At 41.1% G+C, this 20,413-nt stretch overlaps 1 protein-coding gene across 1 annotated transcript in view; it reads left to right on the top strand.

Annotated features, from left to right (window-relative positions):
- The window catches only part of PREX1 (phosphatidylinositol-3,4,5-trisphosphate dependent Rac exchange factor 1), a 230,217-nt gene that overhangs the window by 143,819 nt on the left and 65,985 nt on the right, over positions 1–20,413 (top strand). The window contains exons 11-14 of the mRNA XM_044663811.1: positions 4,313–4,413; positions 7,257–7,360; positions 8,901–8,950; positions 12,657–12,732. Of these exons, the coding sequence (XP_044519746.1) occupies positions 4,313–4,413; positions 7,257–7,360; positions 8,901–8,950; positions 12,657–12,732 (331 nt within the window). The remainder of the gene's footprint in view (positions 1–4,312; positions 4,414–7,256; positions 7,361–8,900; positions 8,951–12,656; positions 12,733–20,413) is intronic.

The raw sequence follows: 20,413 nt of genomic DNA, 5'->3' as shown, positions 1-20,413 counted from the left end.
TCCCAAGATTCTGAGATCTGATCTGGCCCTTCAGGGTAGTTTGGATGGGAGAGAAGGGGGCCATCAGGATGAGGGAGAGAGGTACAGGGTTGGGAAGGCAGGGTGGTATATTGGAAAGGGGATTGGATTTGAATCTTGTCTTGAGCAAGCCACCTCACCCTTCTAGGTCTCTCCATGTGGTGCCAGGCCAGCTGGGTTTAGACTCAGTTTCCCTCATTAAACACTTATTATGGGGGCAGTGAGATGGATTGAGAGCCCACTGTGAACAAGTCACTCCAACCCAATTGTCTAGCTCTTACTGCTCTTCTGCCTTGGATATGATATTTAGTATCATTTCTAAGAGAAGGTAAGAGTTTAAAAAAAAAAAAAGGTAAGGGTTAACCAGTCTCCCTCCCTCCCCCAATTATGTGAAGCACTGTGCTAGCTAGCTCCTAGATACAAAATCAAAAGGAAAACAGACATATTCTCTAGGATCTTATGCTCTAGTCAGAGTCCTTGCAAACTCTTAAATTCTCTTCTGGCACACAGGACTTTGTCACTTTGGGTGTGGCATCAGGCATTGTGGTGGGCCCCTTCTCAGAAGAATGTTTTTAAATAATAGAAGGAAATGCTCAGTTTCGTTTAGAGATTAGTGAAAATATAGAATTTTTTTCCATTCAAATTTATGTGCTTCCTGAAATATATCCTTAGACTCTTTAGAATACTTTAGTTTAAGAACTCCTTTTCTAAGGCATGATGAGATAATGGTAACTAGAATAGGCTGACTGATAATGTGATTTTTGTGCCTGGGTACAATGGCTCAGTGACCTGCTGGGGCATTTCTTACTAGTTAACTTAATCATGAGGGGCACCCTCTCCTTCCCCATGGGGACTCTTAAAACATGGCAGAACAGAATTTCAGAGGTTAAGACAGAACTGCAAAAGTCATTTAGTTCCTGAATAGGAATGTTTTCTATAGCCTACCTGACCAGGGATCACCTCGCCTGTCCTTAAGATCTCTTGGGATGTCAAATGCCCTACCTCGGCACTAGCTCATTCTACTTTTGGAAAACTCTACTTGTTAGGAAGTTTTTCCTCATTTGCCACTTGACTCACCAAATAAACGCCTGTTCCTTAGTCTGGGCCGAAGTGCTTGTCATCAGGTCTAGACAGAAACCCAGGCCATGTGATAGACTGGCCTGTGCCATGCTTATCCTGCCAGCCATGAAGAAGTCCTCTTCTCCCCCTTCTGCTGGACCTCAGGCCTGTGAATGATCCCAGACCTTGGCACAGAATGGGGCAATGTGGGGGCAGCTGTCTCCGCTTCCCTTATGTGGGTGAGAAACATCTGTTGTTCCCCTTAGCTGGCTGCAAAAGAACTTCTCTCTTTCCCCCGTTGTCTTGGACTTTAAGAAACTACTAGGGGGACTGAGGTTGGGTGTGGGCAGGAAGGCCTAAAGCAATTCATGTTCCCCAGGGGTCTCCTCCCCTGGAATAGAGTAATTTTAATTTAGGGCCTCCCCATCTAGTCTGCCCCTCAAACACATGCACCTACCTACAGATGGATGAGTCAGGCACTCAGCTTGAGCAAAACATTGAAAGGCTAAAAATATTTCCAGTCCTAGCCTGTAATTGGAAGGAGCCTGGAATGCTGCGTTTGATAGGCAGCGAACCCTTTTTGATTTGGCAGCAGCGGCCAGGCTTTATTGAACCCAGATTTCTTGGAGACTGTTTGGCTCTCAGCTATTCCTTTTGTTCCTGGTCCCGAGAGTAACACATTTCTGATGTAAGGCCCTGTTAAGCTCATAGATGGGCTGGGGCCCAGAGAGCCCTGTTAGGGGTCCCATCCCACCCGGAAGGGTGACATCAATTATGGAGACAAAGCATCACCTCTATTCCTCGGCTCAGCTAGCTCCTTGGCCCTTCCTAGGATTATTCCCCTAGATTCTCAGCTCAGTGCAAGCCATTCTCTGTCTTAACCCCTACTAGCTGCTCGAGCCAGATTGTGAAATCTTAAAACTTTCTTTTAGACTCAAAGATTCCCAGACTTTATTTAGGAGTGTGGTTGATGTCAGGACCACCAGGTCTGGAGTTTCAGCTTCTGGCGCTAGATTTCTCACCATTCTCCTGGAGATCTTCCTCCAACAAGACACTCGGCTTCACTTTCCTCATTTGTAAAATGAGGGAGGTGGATTGGATAGCCCTTTCACTTCTTGATATACGGGATTTGTGATCTCCAAGCTTTTTTCCAGCTTTAAATCTCTTCTCTTGTAACCACAGAAACTTTGACACAGAAGTTTTGAGATCCCAGAGTTCTAGAATCTTAGAGGGGGGAACCTTACTTAGTTAGTCCAGCTCTTTACCCTGGGAATCCTTGCAAAACTCACCTTCTCTAGGAAGTCTTCCTGAATTAACTTGACCCAACACCATGCACACTCCATGTTCCCTCTGTGCTCAGTTTGTTCTCTGACTCCTACTTAAATGTGCTTTGTACATGTCCATCAGGACTTTTCCTGTGTGGGTGAGTGCTGTTTCCCTAGACTATAAACATTTTGAGGGGCAATATCAACTTTGCCTTTTCTGTCAGCTCATAGCAGTAGACACAGGGCATAGATATGGTACAGTGGATAGGATTTTACACCTGGAGTTCAGAAAGACCTGGAGACAAATACTACCTCAGACATTTAGGCAAGTCAGTTTTCCTCATCTTTATAATGGGGATATTCAGGGCAGCTAGGTAGCCCAGTGGATTGACAGCCAGGCCTAGAGATGGGAGGTGCTGGATTCAAATGTGGCCTCAGACACTGCCTACCTTAGGCCTAGTCACTTGACCCCCATTGCCTAGCCCCTATTGCTCTTCTGCCTTGGAACCAATACATAGTATTGGTTCTGAGGTGGAAGGTAAAGATTTTGAAAAAAGAAAAAGAAAAGAAAAATAGGGCTATTCATAGAACTTACCTCAAAGAGTTCCAACTTTCTGTTATTTATTTAAATGCTAGCTTTTATTATTATTGTTTCCCACGAGTACTTCATCTGTTGATTTATATCATCATGGAAGTAGCAAGGGACTTAGGATATAGAATGTCAAAAATGGAAGGAACACTGAAGATCAATGAATTTAGTCTTTTAATTTTATACATGAGGAAACTGAGTCCCAGAGAGAGGAACTGACTTGGGTTAGGCCAGCCAGTGAGTTATAGTTGGTCTCAGGTGGGACAAGAACCCAACAAGTTATTCAACCTCTTCCATGCTCCTTCTATTCCATGGGCTGGCTAAGTAAGGAATAATGCTATTGGCATGAGAATGAAAATGATTCATATTTACTGAGCCCTTTTGAGTCAAAATATTGGGGAGATACAAATACCAAAGAGTAGTCCCTGCTTTCAAGACATATACAAGTGAGGGAGTGGTGGCCAGTGTTGTTTTGGGTTTGTAAATCACAAGATGGGGCTTAGGGCCATAAAGGAGTCATATGACATTATTTTAAACAAGTAATGAAGATATTGACTTGTGTCCCCCCCAAACCAAACATACACAATTATATATATAACACAATACCTGATTCCTTCCTTTTTACTCTAGGAACAAAAACTACTAATGATTAGCATTTATATATTACTTTATACTTAAAATGCCATACATAGGGGCAGCTGGGTAGCTCAGTGGAGTGAGAATCAGGCCTAGAGACAGGAGGTCCTGGGTTCAAATCCGGTCTCAGACACTTCCCAGCTGTGTGACCCTGGGCAAGTCACTTGACCCCCATTGCCTACCCTTACCACGCTTCCACCTATAAGTCAATACACAGAAGTTAAGGGTTTAAAAAAAATGCCATACATATATTTGATTCTCACAACAGTTCTTTGAAGTAGGTACTATTATCACCCACATTTTATAGGAGAGGAATCTGAGAGAGAGGTAATTGATTGACTAGATTCCCATGGCTAATACATTTCTAGGACTGAATTTGAACTCAGATCTTCCTCATAGTGCTTGTGTGGATAGTTGGATGACATATGAAGCATGACATGAGCTCTGGGGCTTGACTTGATTTAGTGGACTATAGGCATTTGTACCATCAGGAAAGAAATGATTACCCCAAAGAATAGTTTACAAAATCCAGTGGACCAGAAGGTGTTGGGATGGGGTGAATAGCAAAGAGTAGGCTGGGATGTGAAAGTGGATCCATTGTGCATTTCCCTTAGCTAGCAGAATTTCTTCTTTTCCCCTAAGCAATGATAGTAGGTGAGGAACAAAACCTCCTCTTATATTTGTCCCGAAGTCCTGGGCACATGGGTAGTCGAATTGATTCAATAGATCTGTCTCCATTCTGCAGTGAATTTGTGGCTTGGCTCATTGAGATTGGAGAGATAAGCAAAACAGAAGAAGGGGTCAACTTGGGTCAAGCCTTGCTGGAAAACGGAATCATCCATCATGGTGAGTACATGGGGCACAATGTGGCTTCCTGTTGGTCTCTAGCCAGTTAACTTAGTGTCTTGGAGCTCAGCCCTAATGAGTCTCATGGACTTTTCTGTTCTGTGAGTCTGAATGGTATGTGAACAAGTGGGACCCCCACCCCCCTTCTACTCCTTTACCGTGCTAACCAGTCATCTTCCAGTGAGTTATATATAATTAGGGGACAATTGGGTAAGGGAGTGAAAATAGCACAAACCTAAGCCATCCCCATATATGGAGAAATGGCCCAACGACCATACTGATGGTATGTCAGGCGGCTTCTCTTCTTTTGCAAGTTATTGTTGTTGGATTTCTAGCCTCTTCGTCCCTGAATTAACCTTTGGGGAACATGGGGAAATGGTAGAGGTGGGAGATGTAGGGGGTTCTGAGTCTCATGGTTCTTTCATATCAAATGAGATAATAAATGTTAAGTCCTTTGTAAAACTAAAAAACACAGCGGTTACTTATTATGATTATGGTTCTAACTTCTTACCCACATGCCAGGTACATGGTAAGTGCAACCCACCCTGTAGGCATTTTGTGTAAATTAGATATAATTTTTTTCCCTTTTTGATTCTGGGGAGTGTCTACTCTCTCGATGGATCACTTATCTATTAGTTTTTTCACTTAATCATAATCATGATATAGCTACAATGGGCTTCAAAGGACTCACAATGGAATAAGCATTTGAGTTCTCCCTTTCAGGTATTTTGTGTTTTCCTTTTCTGTGTTATGGATGTCTTTGGTAGTCTGAAGTCTATGGACCCTTTCGCAAAAGAATATTTTTAGTGGCATAAAATTAAATAACTCTAGTTATGAAGGAAGCCAATTACACAAAAATATGGTTATCAAAATACTTTTAAAAAATGCTTGCAGATTCCTGGTTAAGATCTCTTCTTCCTGGTTAAGGTACCTGTTATGCCTGTTAAAAAAAAATAGGAAGAAATTATTCTGTGTGAGATTTGGAGGTGACAGCTGTTTGGCTAAATGGAAAGAACCTTGGTTTGAGTCAGAGCTTAGTAACTGTATGACTATGAGCAAGTCACTTGACCTCATTTTTCTTGTGTAAAATGAATAATATTTGCATTTCAAATCCTGTTATTATCTGTGTGATCTTGGGCAAGTCACTATACTTTTTCTGTTTTTCAATTTTCTCCACTGTAAAATGAAAGGTACTAAATGACCTTCTTTTTGTTTCTTCTAGCTACTAGTCATTGGTTGTCTAATTCTGTCACTGGGATTTATTCCAAGGAGTTAGAAATGGGTTTTTGGAGTTTAGCTAGTCCAGCCTACTTGTGAAGAGACTACTTTGTTTGTCAGCCTTGAAATACTATTGAGATATCAGTTATTATTAGACTCTTAAAACTTTAGAATCACAGAATCATAAATGTTTAGAATTATTATCTCCTCTTTGGGCATGAGACCTCTCCATCATCTTTAAAGGGAATTTCTCTGCTGTCTCACAGGTACTTGGTCCAAGGAAGCCCTGTTGAGTCCATTACTAATGTTGGGAGCAGAAATGTTAGGGGAACTGATGCCTTTATCATTGCTATTGTTACTCATAAGTTATGAGCAAGCCTCATATTTATATGCATACATAGATTCTAACTATTCTAAACTGGAAATTTAGAATTTGGGAGTTTAGAACATAGAGTACAAAATGCCACTGCTAAAAGAGAGCTGTAGGACATAGAACATGTCAGAGATGGAAGACATAGGATGTTACAACTTGAAGGGAACTTAGAATGTAGAACTTATTATCAGAAAGGGATCTTTTAAAATAGTGGTAACAAACTCAAACAGAAACTTTGGCCCCACAGCTTTCTGATGGCATACACTCATGCACTCAAAACATTTAATAATAAAATAGAGGGCCAATAAACCATATATAAGTATCCTTATAGGCCACATATTGACTTAGAAAATCCCACGTGTGTGTGTGTGTGTGTGTGTGTGTGTGTGTGTGTGTGTGTGTGTGTATTTTTTTTTTAATTAGTACAGCAACTTTAGGAACTGCATTTTAACCTGGTTCAAACTGTACTTCAGGAGTGTTGTGGTCCATCTGGGGTTCACAAGCTGTTTTTTTGCCTCTGTTTTAGAAGTAATCTAAGCTATATCCTTCTTATTTGATAGATGAAGAAACTGAGGCAAAGTAATCTTGTCCCCAGGGGTACATAAGTTGGTTAGTGGCAGATTCATGAGACTCACTAGACTCTGTCCTGGGCTCTTCCCATCATACCTTGGATTGCCTTGATGATAAGGGAAATTCCCCTTTGGCTTAATTACTTAGTAGGTTTGATTATGTTCCCATACTTGTCAGTTATATTTAAGGTTAAAGGACTTTCTTAATACTTCCCCAAACATGAATCAGGCTCCTGACAGCAGTCTTTGAAAACCTAACTGTATATAGAGGCCAACAGGTTTGTTATCTGGCAACTGAGGCTGCTTTGTTTGTTTTCCTATTTTTTGTCCTCCCTTGCAAAGGAATATTGGGCAAGAAATCTTATTTGTGAAGCTGAGCCCTAAAACAGGACGACAGTTGGGCATGGTGATTGTTCTTTTGCTTTAGTTGTTTGACGTTAAAAAAAAAAATAAATACATTGTGGACTTTTTCTCTGGTTATGTGGTTCATGTAAGAATCTAGGCAAATCTTCTTAGGGAGGCTTGAAGAGTGGCCCCTTTTGTGCAGACTGAATGAGAAAGAGATTAGGCTGGGGAAATTCTGTTATTTCTTCTGGATGAGTCCCAAGGATAGAGATACTGCCTGAGGCTTGGGGGCAACAGTGACTGGCATGGTTTGGACTCATTAGTGCCTTGTGTTTTAGTTTCAGATAAGCATCAGTTTAAGAATGAACAAGTGATGTACAGGTTCCGGTATGATGATGGTACATACAAACCAAGAAGTGAGCTGGAGGACATCATGTCTAAGGTACTGGGCCTCACCTCAGTGGCTTTCTTTGAGAGGGGTCTGTCCTTCTTTCCTGCAGTAGACTAGCTCTCCTGCGTCCTTATGCTCACTCTGACTAATCATAGGGCTTCTCTTTTTCCTTCAGATTTAGTAGGGAAGGACAGTTTTTCCCAAACCAGAGGCAAACTTTCAAGTTATCCTTAGGGGAATCACAATTTCCTCCCTCTCTCCCTCTTGTGGGGAGACTCCCCAGAAGGATTTTTTTCAATTCCAGAGTCACCAGATCTGTTTTGAGACTCAGACTTCTGTGGCTTTAAAAACAAAACCCTTCCTGTCTGTTGTATCATTCCTAAGATAGAAGAGCAGTAAGGGTGAGACAATCGGGGTTAAGGGACTTGCCTAGGATCACAGAGCTAGGAAATGTCTGAGACCACATTTGAATCCAAGTCCTCCAGGTCTGGTGCTCTATCCACTGTGCCACCTAGCTGCTCCTCTGTTCTCCTGGAAATTTGACTTCAGTACTGAGAACCATTTCCCCTATGAACGTGATCATTCCCATGGTCATCTTTCATCCCAAATTACACACTGATATCTTTTGCTGACCTTTCCAGGACAGTATTCTATTCTCTGGCCTTTACTTTCCCTTCTCTTCCCTCAGTTCAAACTTAATTGTTTGTCTCATTTCTCAGGGGCTATGTCTCAGCCATTTGAAAAACAAGCCCCTGATAATCATTTATAGTAAGTTATAAATGGCATTTTCCCATAGCTATCTTTTCAGACTAATCTATAAAGTCCCAAAAGGAAAAACTTTAGCCCTTGAGTTCTCTAATGGCAGGAATTTCATTCATACACTCATTCAAAGTTTTTGTTATGGATAATACCCTGTATTTGTGGACTGGGGCTTACGTGACAGTTAGACACTGTCCCTGCCTTGGTGGAATTTACTGTTCAGTAGAGGAGAAAAGATCCAGGCACCACTAAGGATCAGAAAAACTAGCATGGTAAATCCATAAGAGAAGCAAACGGAATGTGATAGGTGACCCACAGCAAAGAGTCCATCTCGGTCTGACTTTCTTCTGCAAAGAAGTGTCTGTCCCTTTGGGCTACCACACCATTATCCTGCATGTGCTCGGAGAGGCCAGACTTATTTCAGTATTCACTGAGCAGAAGATAGAAGGTAAATTAATTGGGGAGAAAAAAATAATCAGACTTTATTCCCAAGGCAAGTCTCATGAGTTGTAGAATGACCTAATGCTTTGAATTATTTCTGTCCTCTTCTAGCCTCTTCTCCTTCCTTCTTCCAAAGCTATGCTGTTACTGGGCATAATTGTGAATGGAAACTTCTGATAGGTGTTTTGTGAAACTTCTTATAGGGGATGTGTATTCTCTGGGTGTTGGTTACTGAGGATTCCTCATTGACAGCATTTTTGGTTACTTGCTAGCCATGTGGTCCTTTGTTGGCCTCAGTTTCTTTAGCTTGAAAGTGGGGATCAAGTGAGATATTTGTAAAAAAAGCACATAGCAAGCATTTAATTAATTCTGATTCCATTTTTTCCTTTAGGGTGTGAGACTTTACTGCCGGCTGCATAGCCTTTTCATTCCAGTGATCAAGTAAGTCCAACTTGGCATTCCTTCTCTTTGGACTGCTCTTCTTTGAGTTCCCTTTGATAATTGTGGTTATGAGAATCTCTGCTGTGGGGCCTTCCTTGTGGTCTGGCTCACCTTCTTTCTGACTTCTCTCATCCTGTGCCTCATATTATTACTAAGAAGGACTACTATTGCTATCTAATCTGGAGATTTCAGGACTTTAGAGAACTCCTGGTAAGGAAATGTCCTCTACCTACCAGTGTCCAATCAGTCCTCCTCCTGCAATTTACAGACTATAGCCTGAGATTCCTAGTGTGAGTGCCCAGGGCCAGTATACTTCAGGATCTGGGGCAGGACTTGGACTCTGCCTGACTTTAAGGCCAGTTCTGTATCCACTACTCATCACAACCTCTTTTTTCCTATTGTTGAAGAGTGCTTTACTCATCTCATTTGGTCTCCTAGACAATAATCCTTATTCTCTAACATAGGTAACTATAAGTATTAATTATTCTCATTTTGTGAATGACAAAGTGAAGTAAGATCTAGATAAAGTCACACACACATACAGTGTTAAGGTTTGAACCTAAGGTTTTTTTGTGACTCTACATTTGACATTCCTTTTAGTACATCCTACCGACTTTTCTATAGAACCCAAGAGCAGGAAAGACCTAAGGATATAGGATGCCAGAGTTGGAAGGAACTTTAGAACATAAAACCTAAAACAAGGCAGGAAATGGCCTTATAGAACATAGAATTTATTTGGTCTCATCTCATATTACAAAAGAATAAATTGAGGTTTAGGCACTGGAAACGACTTGTTGAAAGTTACTTGTGGGAGTTCATTTATGGAAAAGTTGGGATTTGATTCATATTCATGAACTTTTTAACTCTTCCCTGCTGCTGACCTTTTAACATATACAAGTTAACCTAAATGTCTTGCCTCCTCTCTTTTTTTTTAGAATGGAGAAGTAGCCAGGCAATCCTAAAAGTGAGTCTACATTTGGCTAGTCAGAGTCACATTCTCACTCAGGCCTGAGTGCATCCAGCCCCTGGTGTCCATTCTCTCTTCCTCCCTGGGTCTGTTCCCGAGAATATCTTACCTTCCTGCCGAGGTTTGAGTAGGAAGTCTTGGGGGCTTCAATATTTGGGATTCCAACCCCAATTATACCAGCTGTGGATCCCTGAATCTCAAATGGCTGCCGTGCTCACATTAACACATGGTCCTATACCCCTTTACCTATTAATGAGAAGATAAGCTTTGAAGTTCCCTTCCAGCTCAGGAACCTTACCCTAGGCTGGACTGACTGACAGGTTCCAGAAGTGCTGGGCAGATGTTCTCCAGGGAAGGACAAGCCTGTTTCTTTGGGAAAGCCCCTTGGCATAGTTAGGTACTATCCATCATGACATACTTCAGTGACTGCCTAGAGGGAAGAGGCAGCTGGGGAAGGATGGTGCCATTATTGTTTCATCCCATTAAAGCCATCAGGTATATACGGAGCAGCTTACAGAATGCAGAGCAATCTCTACTGTCTTTCCTGAGACTGAGAGTCCCTTTGCTTACAGTTTAGTTGGAGAAATGTAGGTTCAGTTCCCTTTTCTTTAAAAGAATGTGTTCCACTAGATTTCTTTTTAGCTTTTTACATTCTGGGTTCTGTTGAAGACTTTAGAACATAGGCTGTCAGAGTTGTGAGAGATCTTTTCCAGTCCTAATATTTTAAAGCCCCTTCTAGCTCTTACATTTTACATTTTCTGATTGTGTAACTACCAGCTCTAGCTCAAAAGAAGCCATGCTCAGGGCACATGTCAATAGATGTTAGCTTATCTTCTTTTCTTGGATATAGGGAAATATCTATCCCCATTCAAGTTATCAGGCATTGTATTTGAGGGATTTAGCTGAGATAATAAAAAATAAGGAGAGTTTGAACTTTATCTCGGGCCTCCTGGAATAGTCGGAAAACTTCCATATCTCCAGCATCCTCACTTCTTTCCTCAGGAAGCTAAGCTCAAAGACTTGTGTTTGGGTTCATGCCAGAGAGTGTCTCCTTGGGCCAAGCAGGTGCCCTACTGGGCAGGCTGCCCCATTGCTCTTTTCCCTTTGACACCTGTCCTTGCCCTTGTCATTTGAAGTTTGGCAGTTGGATAAAAAGAGGGAAGGAATTCTCCTTTAGGCTCTAATGACAGATCTTCCCCAAGAGAGACAGGGTGAGGTGGGAGTGAGAGTTGGGGGTTGCCAAGAGGCAGATTTGCTCAGGTGCAAGACAGGATTTCCTAACTAATTAATCTTTAAACAAAGGCTGCTTAACCTTTTGTGAGGGATGGTTGTAGTGGAGATCCCTAGGGACAATGCAATGGTGCATTGGATAGACTGCTGGACCTGGAGACAAGAAGACTCATCTTCCTGAGTTCAAATCTGTCCTCAGACACTCACTAGCAGTGCAACTTTGGGAAATCACTTGTTTGTCTCAGTTTCCTCATCTGTAAAATTATCTAGTGAAGGAAATGGCAAACCATTTCAGTGTTTTTTCCAAGAAAACCCCAAATGGGGTCACAAAGACCTAGACGTGGCTGGAAAATGATTTTAAAAAGCAACAAAACAACAAAAAAAGACTGAAAAAAGCATCAACAAGGGGAGACTCAGTTATGGATTGAGCATACATAGCGTAGGAGTTCCTGGCTCAGGATTCTCATTCCTTCTTTTCTTCTTGAGACTCACTCTTGAGTGGAATATAGGGTTTGAACGAAACTATAGAATGGCTTGGGATAAACTTGTCTTCCCAGAATTTGGGACAATTTGGGGACAACTTTGGCTAGTTCTATTTTAAAAACCTAATTTCTTCTATTCCAAAGGTAAAGTCATAAAGAGTATAGAATGTTAGGCCATGAGTTAGGAAGACATGAGTTCAAAGCTTGCCCCCAGATTGAGACCTAGTTAAGTCACTCTCTCTGCTTCAGCTTCCTCAGCTGTAAAGTGGAATACAGATATCTGTCTCATAGGGTTGTTAGGAGGATTAAATGAGATAATATATGTAAACCACTTTGCAAACAATATATGTAATAGCTATTATTTATAAAGAGAAGGCATTGGATTAGAATGCCTCTGAGCACCTTCTAGCACTAGATTTTGCTCTATGACCAAATGCATTCCTCTGATTGATGGAGGAAGTCCTGAGTTCAAATCCCATTTATGAGCTGTGTGTCTTTGGGTAAGTGACTTCACCTCCTTGTACCTCAATTGCTTCATTTGTAAAATGAAGGGATTGGCACTCATGACCCCTTCTGACCCTTAGTCTTTAATCCTATGAAACAACCTCCTTTCTGGGTTGCTTCTCTACTTCTTGAACAGGAAACCTATCTAGGTCCTATGGATGGTCAAATGGCTGTCTCTCTGAGCTATAGTTTCTTCAAATATAGGACGGAGATAATCAGGGCTTTTGGTAGGACATTGCTTTGCAAGCTGTCAAGTGTTATAGAAATGGAGGCTTCGCTTCCCTTCTTTCCTTCCTTCCTTCCTTTCTTCCTTCCTTTCTTCCTTCCTTCCTTACTCCTTCCCTCTCTACCTCCCTCCTTCCCTTTCTCCTTTTCCTCCCCTTTCCTCTGTTTCCTCCCTTTTTCCCTTTCCTCCCTCCCTCCCTCCCCTCCCTCTCTGTGTATTTAGCTGTATATTCATCTATCATTCTATTGTCTCCCCACCCCCATTTATTTCCTTATATTTATTTATATTTTAATGCAGAGACAGAGACTACCACTTGAAGACCTACAAATCTGTGATTCCTGGGAGCAAACTGGTAGACTGGCTGCTTGCTCAGGTAGGCTGTGCATTGACAAGCCTTTGGGACCATTCTTGTCCACCCTGAAGGAGACCCTATCCCTCTTGAACAGCCTCCTACTTCCCAGAGGGCTTGCTTACCTGCCATGCACTATCCATTTTATTTCCCCTCTGTCAAAGGAGAACACCAGCAGCCCTTCAGTGCCTGGCACAATGTTATGCATTTAGGAGGCAGTCAGTAAATACTGGATGAATTAATGAATCATAGGCTCATAATCTGGAGCTGGTGAGACTGTAAAATGTCTGTGTTGGAAGACAGCTTAGAAAAAATTACATTTTATTTTTATACAGTTTAACATTTTTTTCATTTTATGTAGAAATAATTTTTGACAGTTGTTTTCTGACATTTTGTGATTCAGATTCTCTTTCTCCTCTCTCCCCTTCTCCAAAGCGGTAACTAGTCTAATATAGGTTATAGCAGGGCTTTCATGCAATACATATTTCTATATCCCTCATGTCATGACAAAAGACACACAGCACATATACCATAAAAAACTCATGAATGGAATAAAGTAAAAGATGGCGTGCTTTGGTCTGCAATCAGGCAAAATATGTACGTATTTGTGCCCAGATGAACACAAGAGGAGATATAATCCTATATAATCCTATCATTATGTTTCCTATTTTAAGAGGAAGGGAACTGAGCCTCAGAAGGGGCAGCATTTACTGGCCTTGTCACACAGCCTTGAGTTTTGCTATAAGTTGAGTCAGAAGGATTTTGATGGGCACGAAAGGGAGAGTTGCTGATGGGAACATAGGAATCCAGGAAGACAAAGAGCTGGAAACATTCAGAGTATATTTGAGGAACAGCAGCCGAATTGTATACGTAATGAATTCTACCTTCCAGCACCTTATCATTTGCAGAATTCTTCCATGAGCCATCTCTTACAACCCTTTGAGGTTGGTAAGGCAACAATTATCATTTCTATTTTTAGATGAGGAAATGAAAGGTTAGAGATTGAGGTCTCAATTATAATCAATCATTTGTTTAAACCCATACCTTCCATCTTAGAATCAATCGTGTACCAATTTTTTGTAATATAAAAAACTATATTCAAAGAGCTTACAGAAACTGAACCTTTTTTTTAGACCCTTACATCCTGTATTAGAATCTATACTAATTATTGGTTTCAAGGCAGAAAAGTGGTAAGGGCTAGGCAATGAGGGGTAAATGACTTATCTAGTCATAACAGCTAGGAAGTGTCTGCATTCAGATTTGAACCCAGGACCTCCTATGTCTGGGCTGACTTTTATTTTTTATTTTTTTATTAAATTTTATTTTTTAGAAAAAATTTTTTCCATGGTTCCATGATTCATGTTCTTACTCTCTCCCCCAACAACCCCCCCCCCCCATAGCTGACACGCATTTCCACTGGTTTCTTCATGTGTCGCTGATCAAGACCTATTTCCGTATTATTGATAGTTGTACTATGGTGGTTGTTTAGAGTCTACATCCCAAATCATGTCTGCATCAACTCATATGTTCAAGCAGTTGTTTTTCTTCTGTTTCTACTCCTGCAGTTCTTCCTCTGAATGTGGCTAGTTTTCTTTTCCATAAATCCTCAGAATTGTCCTGGGTCATTGCATTGCTGCTAGTACAGAAGTCCATTACATTCGATCGTGCCACAGTGTATCCGTCTCTGTGTACAGTGTTCTCCTGGTTCTGCTCCTTTCGCTCTGCATCAATTCCTGGAGGTCTTTCCAGTTCACATGGAATTCCTCCAGTTTATTATTCCTTTGAGCACAATAGTATTCCATCACCATCAGATACCACAATTTGTTCAGCCATTCCCCAATTGAAGGGCATACCCTCATTTTCCAGATTTTTGCCACCACAAACAGTGCAGCTATAAATATTTTTGTACATGTCTTTTTATCTATGATCTCTTTGGGGTACAACCCCACTAATGGTATGGCTGGATCAAAGGACAGACAGTCTTTTAGCGCTCTTTGGGCATAGTTCCAAATTTGGGCTGACTTTTAAATCTACTGAGCCACCCAGCTACTTCCAGTGTGCAGCATTTATTAAAGGATATGTCAGACACTTGTTAAATGAGTCCCTTTCTTCACATTCTTTTTCTTTAAACCCTTACCTTAGATCTGCTCCAGGGCAGAAGAGCCATAAAGGCTAGGCAGTGGGGTATGAGTGACTTGCCCAATATCATACCTCTGATATCTGAAAATCTGATATCTGAAATCAGTTTGGAAACCAGGACCTCCTGTCTATAGGCCAGGGTCTCAATTCACTGAGCCACCCAACCACTCCCTCAGCAATCAGTCTTCTCTGACCCAGTCACTGCTGGTGTTAGAATGACCCAAACCAAACAGTTGTTGCCTCTGAGGACCTGGCTAAATGTGGGAGCTAGAATCCTGGCTGTCTGGTTTTTGAAGAGTCCAGGTCATGTTGTAGAGAACAGGACACTTCTGTTGGAATTCTTCCCCTGGTATTTACTTTTAGAATAGGGGCTTTTGGAGCAGCTAGCTATCACAGTGGATAGAGAGAGCCAGGCTTGGAGATGGGAGGTCCTGGCTTCAAATCTGGCTTCACACACTTTCCTAGCAGTGTGATCCTGGGCAAGTCACTTCACCCCAGTTTTCCTAGCCCATGCCACTCTTCTGCCTTAAAATCTAAGACAGGAGGCAAGAAATTTTTTTAAGAACTTAATGATGAGTGAAAGAATAGGGGCATTTGTCTCCTTTTCCTTCTGAGATGATGAGGAGAAGTATGACTTAAAAAGTGGAAAGCTGGCCTTCCATGGAGGAAGCTCCGAGGTCAAGTCCTCTCACTGACATGACCCAGGTCCCTCTTTTAAGGTCAAGCTACATAGAAGGTGCAGAGAACCAACTGTGGAAGACATCTCTCCCCTGGGAGTTCCCCGTATCAGTCAAATAGCTCCATTTTACAGATGAGGAAAATGAGGCACACAAAGATTAAGCCACTTGCCTAAGCCCTGTCTCTCAATAGGATAGATCCATGATACCTACCTGACAAGGCTGTTCGATGGAAAATACTTAAATGTGTTGTCATTGTGTTGCTCTATTGTTATTCTGTTTTTAAAATATGCACAATGGCCTCTCAAGAAGCTTTGAGAAGTGATGTTAGCAAGCTCAGTTAGTGCCCTGGGTATTATTTAGGGACTTGATTGCTTGACTCTGGGTTTATATGATCTCCAAACTTACTCTCACATTCACTCTCTGTCTGCCTGTCTGTGTCTGTCTGTCTGTGTCTGTCTCTCCCTGTCTGTCTCTCCCTCTCCCCACCTCTCAATTTCTCCCTCCTCTCCCTCTCCTCTTCCTTCCTCTCTCTCTGTCTCTGTCTCTCCCTCTTCCTCTCTCTCTCCCCCTCTTGATTTTTCCCTCCTTTCTCCCTCTCTTCTTCCTTCCTTTCTCTGTCTCTCTCCCTCTCCTTCCCTCCCTCTCCCTTTTCTATTTCTCTCCCCCCCCCCAAATAAAGGCCACTGGGTTGAGTGAGGACCCAAGTTGAAATCCACTGCTTATCTAGTTCTTTTTATTCATATCTATCGATCCTTCTATCACCTACCTTCCCAATGTTGTTGTGAGGATCAAATCAGATAGGTGCTTACCAGAGTAACTGGTCTATTGTAGATGCTACTCATTATTATTATTTTATTATTTCCCACTGTAGCCCAGAGAGCAATCCTTTATGACAAATAATATGAAAAAAAAAAACAAATACACTGTTCAGCTTTACTAAACATAACCTAAGCAGCACATAAATCAAGTCCGTAATTCTCAGGTTTCCATATACATAGTCTCCTCCCTCTATAAAGAGGGGATGTATATTTTTATATATCTTCTTTGAGGACAAACTTGATACTTCTAGAATTGTTTTTCTAGAATGTTTTAAAGTTTACAAGGTGATTTTCTTACAATCATTGTGTATCACAGTTTAAGTGCTATTCTTTCCATTTTATAAATGGAAAAACTGAACTCAAGAGACTTGATTTCTAATTAATAATTTTTGGAGATGGGATTTGAATCCAAGTCTATCCTGACTTGCTGGGTTAATGTTTTATTGAACCACACTACCTTTGGGTGAGAAATAAAAGAAGAGGAAGAGTTGTCAAGGAAAAAGCTCTGGGTGACTCGGTGCCTCCTGCTGTGACATCAGATCTTCCAGGCTTAGACTGAAGGACTAATTTGAACTCTCTTCCCTATTGTGTAGCAGTGTACATAGGCTGGTGTAACTAGATGAGATGGAGAGATAATGGCAAGAATCTAAGCCCTGTTTGCAGTTGGCAGTTTTTTTTATAGGAATTAGTGTAGTCTTTGCAATCCTGTGGCTACATGCCAGTGATCCCATGTTATTGGGGATGGGGGCTCCCCTCCCCCCCACCAGCCAGTTCAGGCTGGGGTGGGGGCAGCACGGGTGGATAATTGGAGCTGAGGCAGCAGAATGGCTTCCATGTGGCTGTTTTCACAGCAGCTGGAGATGAGATCTGAGTTGGAGACAGGATGGGGCTGGGGGATGGGGAGAGATGGGGATGGCTTGGTTCTCTGTGTGGCTTGGATTTTAAATTACTTCCAGACTTGTTCTCAGAGTAGAAGCTGATGAGGAAGTATAGTGCCATAAGAGCAGAAAGTTCCACATATATAACACATTCATTCAATTAACATTTGTTCACATTTTTACTACCTATTGACCACTGTTCTAGATTCTGGAAATGCCAAAATAAAAAGGAAGTCTTCCCTGCATTTCTTTGTGATGGTGGTGGTGGAAAATTTTAGCAAATATAGCATAGATAGTATATTAGAAACAGGGTAATTGCGGGTGATTGGGATCAGGGGCGGGGATGGGATAGCGATCAGAAAAAACCTCCTGTTGGAGGTGGCAAAGCTGGGCTTTGAAGCATGCTTTTGATGCTGAAGAGCGAGTATTGCAGGGATCAGGGACACTTTGAAAAGTCATGGTAGTCCTGTGGTGTGTGCAGGAACACAAGTAGGACAGTTTGACTGGAATGAACAATGAAATGAAAAATGTGCAAAAGGAAAACTGTAGAATCAGCTGGGAAAGGTTACACTGGAGCCAGATTATGAAGGGTTTTAAATGCCACCCAGAGGAATTTGTATTGTATAAGCCTGAGATGATAGGAAGCTACTGGAAGTGAGTAGGTGAGTGACAAAAACTTGCCCTCTTCCGATGCATCCTTATGGGGAAGATGTGAGTTTAGTTCCTCTGGTCTGTCAGTCGGGAGAGCAAGCTTTTGGCTGATTCTCCCAACTAGGAATGAACTGTCAGCCTTGGTCAAAGATTTGGTGCTCAACAAAAACCCTACGTTATACTATGACAGCTTACTGAGGCATAGACAGCTCTGATCAGAGTTGGGGGAAGGAATACTTACAACACTGAAAATGGTATTAGTATCCATTCATTGGGAAACAATATAATGTTTAAAAGGCACGATGAATTTTGTAATGATTTTAAATGTTGTTTTAATCACACCAGTGATTAAATAGATTTGAAAAATAGAAATGCATATAGATATATAATATTATTTAGTATACAAAGTATGGTTTAAAATTTTTTACTTCAAACTTACCAAATACCAACAAACTCAAACATTTTCTCTTAGAAAGAATATCAGAAGATTATTTATGATATTGTAAATCTTTCATATGCAGCTTGTTTAATAATGTATAATAATAAAATAAATACAAATATATTTGATAAATCCAATGCATTCATTTCCAAGCTGTTCTGCTATCTCTCTCTATGAATTTTTGTTTTCTTCTGTACATTAAAAAGAAAAGCTCAATGAACCTTGCCTTCTTTCTTATTCTTTATTTGGGCAGCACTAGCACCCTGTTATACTTGTTCCCCAATTAAAAAAAAAAAAACAGCAACAAACAAATAGACCTTCTTTGCAAGTTTAGTCAAGCAAAACAGATTCCCATATGGGCTCTGTCCAAAAATTTCTATCTTATTCTGCACCTTGAGTAAATCACCTCTCTATCAGTATGCTCTAGATTCCCAGCTCATCTTTCTCAAGCACTTTACAATTTATGTAGATTATTGTCACAGCAGTCTCATGAAGTAGGACGAGAAAAGTAAAGCTCAGATTATAGTGATTTGCCCCTGGACCATACATGACTAGTAGTGGTAGTCAGGATTTGAACCCAAGTCTCAAGATTGTGAATAAAATCACCTCTAAGACTGTGTGCTTGAGAGTCACAGTCCAGGTCTTTTTTTTTTTTTTTTAATATGCCATTAATTTTTCAGTGGAACCTTTTCTCTCTATTGTGGTGATCTCCAGTCTCAGCAGGCTAGGAACATACAATTTGCTGTCCTTGTTCCTCCCAATAGAATGTGAGCCCCTTAAGGGTCTGATGGTTCTTTGAATCTTCAGGACCTAGAACAGTACCTGGCACAGAGTATGGTTGGTTGTGTGAATTAGCGGTTAATTGTTCTCCTTTGGCCTTTTGTTTGCTTTCTCTTTCCCTTGATGTCCTCTGGCTCCTTCTACTATCAGCAATAACTCCCTGTGTGCCAGGCCTGCTCGATTAACACCTGCCTTCCCCAGCATGGGGGGCAGGAGGGGTTCTGCCCAGGCAGATTTTAGCAGAGTTAGCACAAAGGGAAGAGCAAAAGAACCCTCTGTAAGGGAAAAAAACAGGTCATGATATGAAGTCCAGAAAAGGCAGGAACACAGATTGAAACAGTATCATTTTTTATTTCATTATTTTTATTGATATCTTCTCTTTTCATATCATAATTTATTTCCAAATCCCACCTTCCCCACCGAGATAGCCATGCTCTGTAAAAGAATAAATGAGAGGGGGGAAAAAGGGCTTCTCAGCAAAACTAAACAACACATTAACTAGATATGACAGCGTCTGCAGTTTTTACTGACTCCACAGTACTTTGCTTTTATGAAAAAAAGGGAGAGACATCATAGCTTAGGTGCGAGGATGCTAGATTGGTGTTAAGAAATTCTGGTTTCTAGTCTCAACACTGCCTCTTACTAGCTTTATGACCTTGGATAAGGCCATCTGCTTTAGTTTCTTCACATATAAAATGAGAGCACTGGAATTTATAAACTCCAGCTCGAATCCTGGGAGTCTTCTCTGGGGCCAATCTTGGCCATTATAATTAAATAATACTCAATACTTTATTACACCATGCAGTGGTAAGGACATTTGAGTTCCTTTCTTAGTATAATTGCAAAAGCAATTCAATTTGAAAGGTATTTGTTAAATTCTGTCACTGCAAAATTCTGTGGTAGGTATGAAAGTATAACAAAGTCCTTGCTCTACTTGGGGAAAAAATACACAACAAACCTTGATAAAAAGGAAATTGAAAGCAATGCCCAGAGGTAGACATTTGAGGAAAAATATAGTACTATTACTTTCAGAGTGTTAAGAATAAAAATGATAAAGACTGATATAATAAGAGAAATTAGTAGTTTAATTAAAGCCATGGCCATGTTGGTAAAATATATATGACCGCGCCTGACTAACTTTTAAATTTACCGCCGGAGCCCATCAAGTATCTCCTACACCAGCCAGGTAGCCAAGAGGAAGTTCCAAACCACTTCCCAATATTTAAAGCCATCCCTCACCTTGAAGACATCATCTAACAGGAAACCCGTTGGACCACGGGAAATGTAGTTCCAAGGTCCCCCACATGTCCACAGACACTA

The sequence above is a fragment of the Gracilinanus agilis genome, chromosome 2 (genome assembly GCF_016433145.1).
Source record: "Gracilinanus agilis isolate LMUSP501 chromosome 2, AgileGrace, whole genome shotgun sequence".
NCBI lineage: Eukaryota > Metazoa > Chordata > Mammalia > Didelphimorphia > Didelphidae > Gracilinanus > Gracilinanus agilis.
The sequence above is the reverse complement of the archived record's forward strand: the minus strand, read 5'-3'. Positions and strand labels throughout refer to the sequence as shown.